Source organism: Aricia agestis, chromosome 4 (genome assembly GCF_905147365.1).
Source record: "Aricia agestis chromosome 4, ilAriAges1.1, whole genome shotgun sequence".
NCBI lineage: Eukaryota > Metazoa > Arthropoda > Insecta > Lepidoptera > Lycaenidae > Aricia > Aricia agestis.
Window position 1 is genome coordinate 9,456,704 of NC_056409.1, and position 13,090 is coordinate 9,469,793.

At 35.8% G+C, this 13,090-nt stretch overlaps 2 protein-coding genes across 7 annotated transcripts in view; one reads left to right on the forward strand and one right to left on the reverse strand.

Moving 5' to 3' along the window:
• The window catches only part of LOC121725865 (facilitated trehalose transporter Tret1-2 homolog), a 49,549-nt gene extending 36,905 nt beyond the window's left edge, over positions 1-12,644 (forward strand). For all 3 annotated transcript variants that reach the window (XM_042113008.1, XM_042113010.1, XM_042113009.1), the window contains exons 3-5: positions 7,504-7,633; positions 9,510-9,695; positions 10,909-12,644. In XM_042113008.1, the coding sequence (XP_041968942.1) occupies positions 7,504-7,633; positions 9,510-9,695; positions 10,909-12,056 (1,464 nt within the window). In that variant the 3' untranslated portion in view covers positions 12,057-12,644. The remainder of the gene's footprint in view (positions 1-7,503; positions 7,634-9,509; positions 9,696-10,908) is intronic.
• Positions 1-13,090, reverse strand: part of LOC121725862 (neurobeachin) — a 385,885-nt gene that overhangs the window by 53,911 nt on the left and 318,884 nt on the right. The gene's annotated exons all lie outside the window — the stretch shown is intronic.

Sequence of the window (13,090 nt, forward strand, 5' to 3'; positions counted from 1 at the left end):
TCTTAGATTACTATTAGACAATGCTTACACGGCCAGTCTGAGATCAGCTAAGTCCCAGAGACAAGATTTGAAAAAAATATGATAGTCAATATTTTTTTACAAAATATAGGTAGTAAAAGTCCTAGTGTCGTTGAAACTAAGGTCGAATTTCGACCATTGGGCGAACTCTAGTTCTATTTATTTCTCAAAAAATTTTGAATTTTGAAATATTTTATTATAAAATAAGGGGGCAAACGAGCTAACGGGTCACCTGATAGAAAGCAACTACCGTCGCCCATGGTCACTCGCAACATTAGAAGAGCTGCAGGTGCGTTGCCGGCCTTTTAAGAGGGAGTACGCTCTCTTCTTGAAGGTTTGCAGGTCGTATAGGTCCGAAATACTTCTGGTGGCAGTTCATTCCAGAGTTTTACGGTGCGCGGTAGAAAGTTACGCAAAAATCGCACGGTGGAAGACTGTCACTCATCAATACTCTGGTTAACAAGTGCCATTTTCGTCAAAACCTGATCTCATGCACTGAAAATTATGATTTTGGTCTCATTAGATTCGGAATACCATCTAGAATATTCTATCCAAATTCCAAAAAGGGCTGAAAAAAATGCAAATGTTATAAACAATTAGGTAAACACAAAAAGAAGGGTTTGATTTTTTTTAATATTTCGAAAACTATTTGAGATAATCAAAATTTGAAAATAGATCCTTAAAAACAGGAAATTTCCTCAATAAATCCTAGATCCTGGAATTTTATCAATAATCCTTATAGCTTTAATTGAGCTGCGAAAGTAACGGTGAAAACGCGTGGATCGGGTTTCGTGTGATTTGCCGCAATATGCTACGTGAACTAAAAAAATATTTTAGGTGATTAATCACCTAAAATATTTTAATATTAATATTAAGGAATAAAAAATTTGGGTACAAAGTAGACACAATTTGTTTGATTGTTATCAATCAAACAAATTGTGTTAATTTATTTTTGTTGACGGATTATTGTTTATTGACGAATTATTGTTTTTACTGTTACTATCGCCGCTCAATTAAAGTTATAAGGATTGTTGATAAGGTTCCAGGATCTGACTTTTTTTAGGAAATTTCCTGCTCTTTAAGGATCTATTTTTAAATTTTGATTATCTCAAATAGTTTTCGAAATATTTAAAAAAAACCAAACCCTTCTTTTTATGTTCACTCAATTATTTATAACTTTTGCATTTTCTTTTCAGCCCCTCTTGTAATTTTGATAGAATGTTCTAGATGGTATTCCGAATCGAATGAGACCAAAATCATAATTTTCGGTGCATGAGATCAGGTTTTGAGGAAAATGGCACTTGTGAATCAGACTTACAAGTTAATGAGGATGGTATATTTTTCGCGTGGACGATGAGACCAACATCTAGAGTAGACCCTATTTGCACTAAATATTATCGAATTTTAAGTTGTTTGAAATTATTAGTTTTAATGATACAGTTTAGGTATTATTATATTACCTATTGCGCTGAGCAAAATAACCTTATTATCCGAAGATATTTCCACGATAATATGCTTTGAAAATATTTATGGTTAGGTATATTAGTTAACATGATGTAATATAATTTAAAATTAAATGTAATTTATACAGTTGGCTTCTTACGGCTTACCTAGTGTGTTAATAAATAGTATACCTACTTGAATAATTACCAGTACAATAATTTTACGTTTTTGATTTAAACGTACGGTAATTTAACATAATTGATGTGCTATTAATAAAATAAATTACATTAAATAATGATTATTATGTAGTAGTAGACTGAACTTTAGAGGGGAAGCTTAAAAGCTTTACTGCTGCACTCATACACAAAACATATATTTTAATGGGTACTTTAATGAAGGGTTTTTCTATCTTCATGAAATTGAAGTTACTCCTTGATAATTTGGCTGTAGCGATATCGATTTTTCTTAGCAATGACTAAAGCTAAGAAATTAAAGTTCATTGTCAGCATAACACGATTGGTCAACTTTTATAACACAGAATAATCAATCAAAAAGACCTCTGTAAAAAAGGGATTCCTATTTTGCCAACAGAGGAGAGTGATCTAAGCTTGCTTTGTACATAAATTGGTTCAAGCATACACTTTAATTTGCCCATAGCTTATATGAAATGTATTTATGGGTTTTGAATTACGCGACAAAAATCATTTTGTCGATTACGCCCTTTCCATTTTTTGCTGTTCTATTGCTTGTTTACTATGAGAGGCATCATAGAAAAAAGCAATCTAAAACATATCCAACACGGTTTTTTACTTTAACGAGGCGTCACCTTAAGTAAATAATAGTCATTATTTAAACTCTATAGATGCGGGTGTTAGATCGATTACCAATTTAATGGATTCTTAAAGCAGTTTTCAGCAAAAGAAGAGACAGATAGATTCAGACATAATATAATAAATGTGAAAGTGTGTCTGTCGGTTTGTCTGTTGTCTGTCTGTTACCTCTCCACACCAAAACCGCAGAAACGATTTTACTGAAATTCGGTATAGATCTAGATACTTCGAATCCCGGGAAAGGACATAGGATACATTTTATCCCGGAAAAATGTACGGTTCCCGCGTGATAAACGATTTAGGCGTAACGGAGTTGCCGTCGTAACCTAGGCCACAGCCTAGACGTCGTAATCTGACAATAAATAGGTATGTTACCCGGGCGTTAGTAAGTAGTAACGTTATCGTTTTTTTTAGACTACTTGTATGCGATCAGCAAGAGATGAAAGCAAGGTCGTAGGTTGTTGACGGAATTCTGCAAGTCCTTCCGACTTGGGACTTCCGCCTGTGTTATAAATGTCTACTACGTACTACCCGCTTTTCCTCCGAACGATCACGACTAATTTATTATGGCAATTTAAATCACATACTTGTGTGATTAGCCGATGATGTTTCCTGTAATTAAATGCCTAAGTTTATTGTCCTTTAAAATGACTCTTTACAACAATATCTGTATGAATCGTGTACCTACTTAAGTGTCCTACACATGCTATGCCGAATTTCCGCGGCGGAAATTCCGCATGATTACGTCAGCAATGTCAAACGCATACAATATAACGCGACGGAATTTCGGCATGGTGTGTCATCGGTAATTTAAAATACATTGCAGGCGGAATCAAGCCGAACTTCCGCCGCGGAAATTCGGCATAGTGTGTTTGGACACTTACGGCCTGTTTCACCACTTTCTGATAAAGTGCCTAATAGGCTATTCACAACTTTTTTGACAGATTCTCCATACTTGATCTGTCAAGTTAATTGGTGGATAGCCTTATCAGGAAGTGGTGAAACAGGCCCTTAATGTTTTATTTGTTTTTTTTTAGATTTCATAAACTTACTATGAACTTTCTACATACTTTCCTAATAGCTTTGAAATCGGTGACAATAACTGCTATAAGTACAAGGTTTTCCTCAATCGTAAAAAATTTTTTCGCTTGTCAAGTCATTCTGCAAATCAATCAATTTTACAAGTTTATGGTTAGCAATCTTGGTACTTTGGCACTAACATAATAGAAGCACAAGTGTTTGTGTGACCTTAATTTAATCTAGGTCGACGTAAAGGGCTCCTAGGTCGATGGTGGCCAATAGAAGGTACCAGTACATGTGCAAGAGCATGAGACGGCCCTGACATAGCCGATAGTCATGACTTTATCTAGAATTTTAGAATATTCGAGTATTCTGGGACTTCTATAGTTATCCTTATGTAATTTGATCTAATTTTGATTTATTGATTTTATCTTTTACGATTCTGCTATTGCTGCTATCGAGCATCGCCCTTTCGTGATTTATGATACAAAAATAAACAAAAAATATAATATTACATAATATTATGAAAAGTGAACAACTCATGTATTATATTCCTTACATGTTACACACTACACTAGCATGAAGATTGTTGTGGCTTTCAAGTATATTAACCGAGTTTCGAAAAAAGAAGAAGGTATTTTTTTTAATATTATATTATTCCTTAGTAGTATCGGTATCTACTAGAGCATCGCAAGTACTCAAGTAGGTACATACAATATATAAATATAGTTAGCAACCTTATCATAGTTGTGCTTTATCTCAACATATACCTAATCATAACATAAGTCAGGCTATTTCTGTTTCTGTTACTGTGTATGGGTACGTTATGCCGAAATTAAGAAAACTAACAGATATACTATAAAACTTTTGTGTTACATTCAGTTGCTGGGCAACAAAATCATGAAAATGCCGGGCAATTTTTATTTTATAAAATATGCCATACATCATAACATAGGATCGGACACTGGTGTTGGGACACATTGTATTATAAACTACTGTCTTAAATTATAAAAAAAAAAAACATTAATATACCATGAACCGATGTATACTATATCCGTTCGTAAAATATTATAGTACTTAAACATATATTCATGGCCCAAAAAATCTATTACGCTAAACTGTTTATATTTCAATTTTCCTCGAAACTGATTGGTGTTGATTTAGCCACATTGTAGGAATTGGCCGACAATCGGCATATTCCGCGCATCACGGCGCATAATCACTGTTTATCTGGCAACATCGGATAATCATATTGAGTCGGCGTTCCGCTCGTTACACGGGTTCATTACACATAAACGACATAATATGTACCACGATTGTGCTTTTTATCAGGACAATTTCTATATCTACTCGGTAATCCGCCATTGTCTTTGCGAAAATCCTCGTGAGTTGCGACAAATGTTGCCAGTGCCATCTTGCAAAAGGATAATATTTCATTATTTGGTTGGTTTTTTGCAATCCTGCGTCATTACATATTATTGTTTCATTATATCGTTTTATAATAAGATAATAAGAAGCTACGCTAACAAATATTTTATAGTCCTATTATAATACTTAAGATATAATAAGATACGCTTTTTAAACTACTTGCGTGATGCGTCCAAGATTTACAATGCATAGGAGCAAACTTAAAAAAATACTTTAGTAACAAGAAATTATTTAAATATAACTACAACCTATATCTTCGTTGTAGCATAAAGCTATCTACTGCTATCTATCAAGTCAAAGGTAATCAGTATAATAAGTAACAAGTGGAAACAAGACTGAGGAAAATAAACATAACACTGATAATAGTATCGGAAACCAATTTAAGAAATTAGAAGGAATATTAATAATAGAGGTTGTTGATAAAATTATCTGTGGTCTATATTTAATAACACAGATAAGCGGACAATTACAGACAATCACTCTCATTAGCGCGGTCGAATAAAATATCAATTAGATGTGACGTGGATTCGATTAGGCGACGAGATATACAGTAATTTCACGACTGGGCTCCCGAGATAATGCCGCTGTTGACATCACATTAGTCGACACGTGAGTCGCCCACATCGCCTCACGTTGTTCTAGCCAGCCAATTTCCTATGTTTACCTAAAGATTTCGAAATTAAGAATAAGGACGAGCCCTTCGCAGCATTTTGCGATAGCACAACCACAGTTAAGATATCCCTGCAAACGATTGCTACGGTTATTCGCAATAGGCAGACGTATACGATAACATGCTATTCGTTCCTATCTGTTGTTAGACTTGCAAGAAACCTCAAATTTTGGGAAAGTAAAATTCACTAATTTGCTGCATGTTCAGCTTAAGACGCTCCCCCTACGGAGATGCCGTAATTTACCGTTTTTAGAGTCTGATTAACTCATAATTTGAAAGCTACGAAATTATAATAAAAATAAAGCAATAATCTTCAGCATAATATGAACATTCCTTTATCCGTTATTAATTTCCTATTTTTGTTTATTATACTCATGATATCAGCTTCCAAAGTAAAACCAATTTATTTAAATTCAAGCATACATTCAGTACCTCCTTAGTATTTACAAATTACGTTTATTTGAAACACACGCCAATAGATCGACAATTTCATTGACTACATATTTGCCGTTTGAATTTTTTTAGGTCAATTTTGAACTAAGATAAGTAAAAAAAAATAGGATTTTGGTGCGATCTCGGCAACGCGGCAAATGAATGGTCAAGGTCGTTTGCTCAGGGGGATGGCCTTAATAATGATATTATCTTTAATAACGTGACGTGGTCTTATCAATGTTCGCGTTTATTTGGTTGCTTAGTTTCAGTTCAGTGTGTTTGAAATTTGAATATTCTCATAGTAATTTTTTCTCATTCTGACTTTAGAAAATATTCATGTTGGGGGATTTTTACTAACAGAGAGAGCCTGTCCTTACGATAGTACCAAACTATATGAGTCGATCTGTTTACTGTTTACTACAAAAATTGGCACTGCTCCACGTGTCAATGCACTTACAGAGCCGACGTCGACTATGTAGACTAATCTAATATCTATGGACGCTTCACACCACGTCAGTCTGGCCCCGTGCTAAGTACCTGAAGGACTTGTGTTACGGGTTACCAGACAACTGAAATATATTTAATACTTTTATACTATACACATATTTAAGATTTTTATTATATGATACACATATTTAATACACATCCATGACCCAGGAACTTTGAAAACTATTTTTTCCGTCGGCGGGATTCGAACCCGCGACCCCCGGCTTGAGCTATCAACAGCCCACCAACTGAGCCACAGAGGTCGTCAAAAGACTCAGCAAAATATTTCTGTAACGAATTACGAGCATTTTATTATGAGAGAACATTTGACGTACGAGACCAAAGAACAATTATCAATGTTCTAGAATGTTATTTAATATTTGTAACGATTATAATTATTGTGATACGTTAACAGAATTAAAAGGTTATTAAAATTAATAACAATGACTTGTAAATAATGCTAATTTCAACCTTTTCTCAACCAAATTAAGGAGTTTTCTCATGTACTCTTATGTCCTGTGGTGAACGTAAAAGTCAGTTCTTAAAATATTGTTTATATATTATAGCTACTTTGATCGAATTCTCTGACGTCAGCTTGATACTCGAAAAATCTGGCTCTTATGTATTCCTGGTACACCTGGTACCAGTATTCAAGTGGGTTGCGTGAACAATCTATTCTATAAATGCGAAAGTACGTCTATACCTTCTTCTGTATTTCTGTAACATCTTCACGCCAAAACAAATTTTAATGAAAATTGGCATGAATAATATTATTACTTTAAGGGCCCGTTTCATCACTTTCTGATAAAGTGCTGAATAGGCTATTCACAACTTTTTTGGTGAAAACAGGCACTAGTGCTTGTTTTCACCAACCGCCTCCTAACGCTAAGTGGTCTCCTAGCGGCCATTAAGGGTACATATCCTTCAGGATTTCACGAATTTTTGTGTGTCACGTTCGTCCTTACGGCGTAAGAACTTTTGCAAAATATTACTTTTTTTTAAATGTGTTTGTTTTAAGAGATATTTGACCCGCAAAGATCGCTAGAGAACACTTAGCGTTAGGAGACCGTAGGTGAAAACAGGCATTAGTCTCGTAAAAGCTCAGCTTTAGGACAGCTTTTCTCCTCTTTACTACTTGTTAAATAGTACTATATTATAGTTTGTGACGCGTTTCAGGTGCTCGCAGCGCTTGCCGCCCAGTCGATCAACATATCGGTGGGCTTCTGTCAGGGCTTCTCAGCAGTTCTGCTGCCCCAGTACACGCACGAGCACCCCGCCATCACGTACGAGCAGACCTCATGGATAGGTAAGTCATTTTATACTATACATATAATATAACAAACATTTTTTCCCTCATGTCCCTTTGTTCCCTGTAATCTTTAAAACTACGCAATGGACTTTGATGATTCTTTCAGTGTTAGATAGCCCATTTATCGAGGAAGGCTATAGGCTATATTTTATCACGCTAAGACTAATATGAGCGAAGAAATAGAGGAAAGTGTGGAAAAAACGGGGAAAATTATTTGAAAGGGCTAACTTGAACGCGCTAATCTCAGGAACTACTGGTCCGATTTGAAAAATTATTTCAGTGTAAGATTTAATAATATGATATTATATTTAATTGATCTCATTTAATGAGAAAGGCTATAGGCTATATTTTATCACGCTAAGACTAATAGGAGAATGTGGAAAAAACGGGGGAAATTATTTGAAAGGGCTTATCTCGCGAACTACTGGAGCAATTTTTATGTTATTTGGCACAGATAAGAAGTAGACCACGTGAAGGATCATAGGCTATCGATTTTAATCATTTTTTCAGTGGCTATATATTTTATACCCGTGCGACGCCGGGGCGGGTCGCTAGTAATATAACAAAGTTGCTTTCCGCTGTCTGTCCCTATTAAGGGTAGGCCAGCGAGAAGAACAGACAGAAGGAGAAACATATTAATGTTTAGATCTTTAAAACTAAGCAACAAATTTTCAGGCATTTTTAATAGATACCTTGATTGATTCAAGAGGAAGGTTATGTTTGTTTCTTCATCTTTATGAAAATGTGCTTGAAGTTTGCAAACTTCAAGCACATTTTCAGTCTTTACTGAAAATGTGCTTGAAGTTTGCCAACTTCATAATTAGTTGAGAATTATTGACACTAACACCTAGGTACATAGCTAGCGACATCATGGAAAAAATATTACTAGAATAGGTAACACGATACTTGATGTAATTTAATATGTTAACGTACTGCATATAATATGTTACATACTATTTCATTTCTGCGTCTTTGTTGTAAGTTGTAACATAAAAGTTTAGTCTGATGAGCAGATAAACAAAAATTGTATTACAATTTTAATAATATGATATTATATTTAATTGATATCATTTGTATACAACATGTATGCACTGTATCTGTGGATGTATCTTTGCTCTTGTCAAGGTCCCAACTTATTATTATCACACATCCAATAATATAACGTCATAGTACGACTAAGTTAGACATTTTTTTCAATTGCTTTATTCCCGTTCTGTTTTTTGGTAAACTAAACATTAAGATACTTGTAGCATAAAGACTAGTCATGGAAGTTGCACCAATTCTTTATTCAAAGTTATGTTAAAACATACAAAAAATAAAAATATCGTTTAGCTTCTATACAATCATGAGTAATCAGAACAGAGATTTAGCTATCATTAAAATGCTCTGATTGCTGAAAGTGGAAAAATAAACAAATATCGATATCAAGGCCTGTGTACACAAGATAGTATCTGTTTACAGTTTATTGTGTAGAGCAAATACAGCGGTCGTGCTAGAGCAGATAAGGGCGTGATCACGAACAAAGTATGAGCAGGCACGTTTCTGTTAGGCCGGGGGTTAGGTGAAGGGAACGAGCAAGGTATAGATGAATAATTAGCAAAAATAATAATAGAACCAAACAATATCCCTGCAGCAATTGAAAACATACATTCAAGTCAACACAATAATTTTGTAATTATGTTACACCACAGATAAAACCCTAAAAAACAAAAGGGTCTTCTTTATAATAAAATGAGGAAACAGTGCCCAGTAATAATGGGCATATTGAAGTCCCAACGAACAACAAAAAAAGCATTCCATTTTAAAGTGTTTAGAGAAAACTGTCTCTACAACATATTATTAAGATTATGATGAACTTCATTAATTTCTCCAGCGAGTTTGGGTGTGATATCGAACCCAATCGGAGCTCTTCTGGGTGGCATGATGGTGGACGCTGTCGGCAGACGTCTGCTGCTGCAGTCCATAGTGCTGCCCAATCTTATAGGCTGGCTGGTGATAGCATTCTCGGAGACGTACGTCTTCCTATGCGTGGGACGGTTTATAACAGGATTTACTATCGGTAAGCAATTATGTCAAGATGTGTCAAACACATGCGTTTGGTTAGTTTAAGTATTGTTTCTTGCTATTTTGTTGTTAAATTAACGTGATAAGGCTCCATAGTAAAGAAAACATGTGAAATAATCGCGTGACGTCACGTAAACTTAGATTTATAAATCGTGTTCAAAAGAAGTTTGTGAAATTCATTTGGAACAGAACGAGATTTACGTCACTGCGTGAACGCGTTCAATGAGAACTAAGTTTTATAAAACGAAGTTTTGCGAAGAGTGTGCCTGGTGGAACCCCACCTAAGTGCCTCAACTTTTTAAAACCTTGAATAGAAGTCTGGTCCAAATCATATTAATCTATCAAAAAAACTTTCGATATAAAATTTGGCACTTAATTTCCAGTGTTCTGACCATGGGCGTACCCAGGTTCTAGGCCAGGGGGGGTGGGCAAATTACCCAAGTTCTGTCGCCAGGGGGGGGGGCAAATTACCCAAGTTCTGTCGCCAGGGGGGGGGGCAAATTACCCAGGTTCTGGGCCAGGGGGGGGCAAATCAGATTTTTCATAAGCTAGGTGTTTATAAAAAATAAAAAATTAATAATTTTTAGTTATTGTATTGCAAACAAATGGCAAAAATTCGTTTTCTTTATTTTTATAGATAAAAGTACTAGATAATATACTTAGTAGGGACGTCAACACGATCCAGGGGGAGGGGGGCTGAACCCCTTGGTACGCCCATGGTTCTGACGCTAATTTAGAACACAGTACACTAAGTTATTTTTAAATATTTACTTCTAACACAAAATGATATTTTACACACAGCTTGAACTAGGGAGTGCAAAACGATGACGCTGGTAATACTGTAGCATTTAGATTTTTTGTCAATTCTATTTAAGTATCTTAATGTTATTTGAGGTGACGTAATCTTGCCGTAGTTACAACGATTCTCATACGTTATTTTGATTTGTCTAATAATCATTGTTAAATTACGGAATTTTCTGCGCCCGTGAAAACAATGACAAATATAATTTTGAATCTACGAATTTGCAAAATTACACAATGGTTTCGTAATTTTTACCATTTTGACAAAAATAAAATAAAAGCAAACAATCAAGTATTAACATCTTAAAGCTCTGTTGTCGTTTACTGTATTGTACGATTTAATTTTTATTTTTTATTTTACAATTTTTCTAATGTCTGAGAAATTCAACATTATATTTCGCTTTCAGGAATGTCAACAGCGTCCTACATCTACGTCGCTGAGATAACAACGCCGGAGAAACGCGGGGTCCTGAGTGCGTTAGGGCCCGGTTTGGTGTCAACAGGAATATTCGTCATATATTCCCTGGGAGCCTTCATACATTGGAGGAAAGTGGCAGCAATCTGCGCCGGGGTGTCACTTTTGACCCCCTTCCTGATGTACTTTGTCCCGGAATCACCCCTCTGGCTCGCCTCGAAGGGGCAAATGAAGGAGGCTTATAGCGCGATGTTCTGGCTGAGACAAAACAACAACACCGCTCAGCAGGAGCTAATGGAGTTCACGAAGGACCGAAAATTGGAGGACGAATCCATGAGCTTCAAACAGAAAATGGGCCTGTTCAAGCGGCGAAGTGTTTTAAAACCGTTCGCGCTGCTTATAATTTTCTTTCTGTTCCAAGAGATGTCAGGAATTTACGTAATTTTGTACTACGCAGTAGACTTCTTCAAATCGGTCGGGACCAGCGTCAACGAATTCACAGCTTCCATTATCGTCGGAGGCGTCAGAGTATTCATGGGAGCAGTCGGGGCTTGCCTCATCAACAGCTTTAGAAGGAAGACGCTGGCAGCGGTCTCTGGCCTGCTACTCGGTATAGCTATGCTCGGGGCCGCTATATGCGATAGTCTCCAGGGTCCTCCTATAATAAAACTCGCGTGTATTTTACTTCACGTTTCGTTCAGTATGGTCGGGTTTCTGCAGCTGCCCTGGATCATGTCGGGGGAGCTGTACCCGCAGGACATCAGGGGGGTTATGTCTGGAGCGACCTCGTGCTGCGCGTACATTCTTATATTCTTCAACATCAAAACGTATCCTCGACTGGAATACTTCATAACGAGCAACGGGACCTTATATCTGTTCGGTATCTGTGCTCTCATCGGCGCCGCGTACTGTCTTCTATTTTTGCCGGAAACGAAGGGGAAGACGTTGAACGAGATAATGAGACAGTTCGACGAGGAGAAAAAGGATGCGGACCCGGAAGTGGGGTACGTGAAGAGAGTGAGTATAGAGGGCAAACCTGTGCAGAGACGGCACAGCGCCGGAGCGACCATTTCTTTGGAGAAGAACAAAGCGTTCGCCGAGCAGTGGGTGCAAAGGTACTGCGAGAAAGTTACGGAGTAGATGTTGAAGTCTGATGTTTGAATTGTGATATTTGTGTTAGTCGTGGCTGCATTTGTAAGATTGGGGGAGTGACGGAGTCTGCACACGTGATGTTAACTAAATGTTTAGATATATTTTTGTTTGGAGAAATGATTCGAGGAATGTAATGACGCAATTGACTGTTGTTTTTTACATCAATGATTGTGTACAATCAGGAAAATTGTGAATTTGATTGAGATTAAAAGACATTACATGGTTTTTATGACATCGTTAGAAGAATTTAAAAATCTATCAATGATTTAATTTTCTCCAAGGGTTTTTACAATAATTGTTATGTGATCAGTATTATACCTGTGTGATTTTGTCGCGATAAGTACAAACCACATTCCATTGTGATAACTTAGTACAGGTAACGTCATTTATTAAACTTAAGGTTTCTTACTAAAGTAGAATTAAATAAAGAACATTGAATTTATTTAGGGACATAAATTATTTTAGTAAGTGTTATAGTCTATATTTATATACAAAGTGTTTATGGTGATATTTCTGTTTCCTTTGAAGAAAAATGTTACTATTATTTTGTGTGAATAAAAGTTTTTAATGTTGTTTTGTCTAGTGTATTATTTTTAGCTTGTTCCCTATTGCCAGCGGAGTGGAAATGATAAAATCGTTGCGACGCCTATTGTGAACAAGAATATTAGAAGTTTGTATTGTTCATTATTATGAAACGATTAGACAAGTCTTTTTAAAAATATAGATTGTTGTTACCTTTTCGATTTCATAATTAAGTACTTTGATTTATGTCACTCAACAGTTTTTTATTTATAGTAGAGTATTCAGCAATTTAAATTCGTATCGAGTACCAAAATGTTGAACAGAAACAATGAAAATAATGGATCTATGCCAAGTTCGTAGTTCAATTGGATAAAAATAAAATCAAACATCGAGCGCCATCTATTGAATAAATCGAATACTTTTAGCGATTACATTTTGCCTTACCTTGAAAGCCTTTTATTAGTTCAATTACTTTATCATAGATGGCAGCACATTTATGT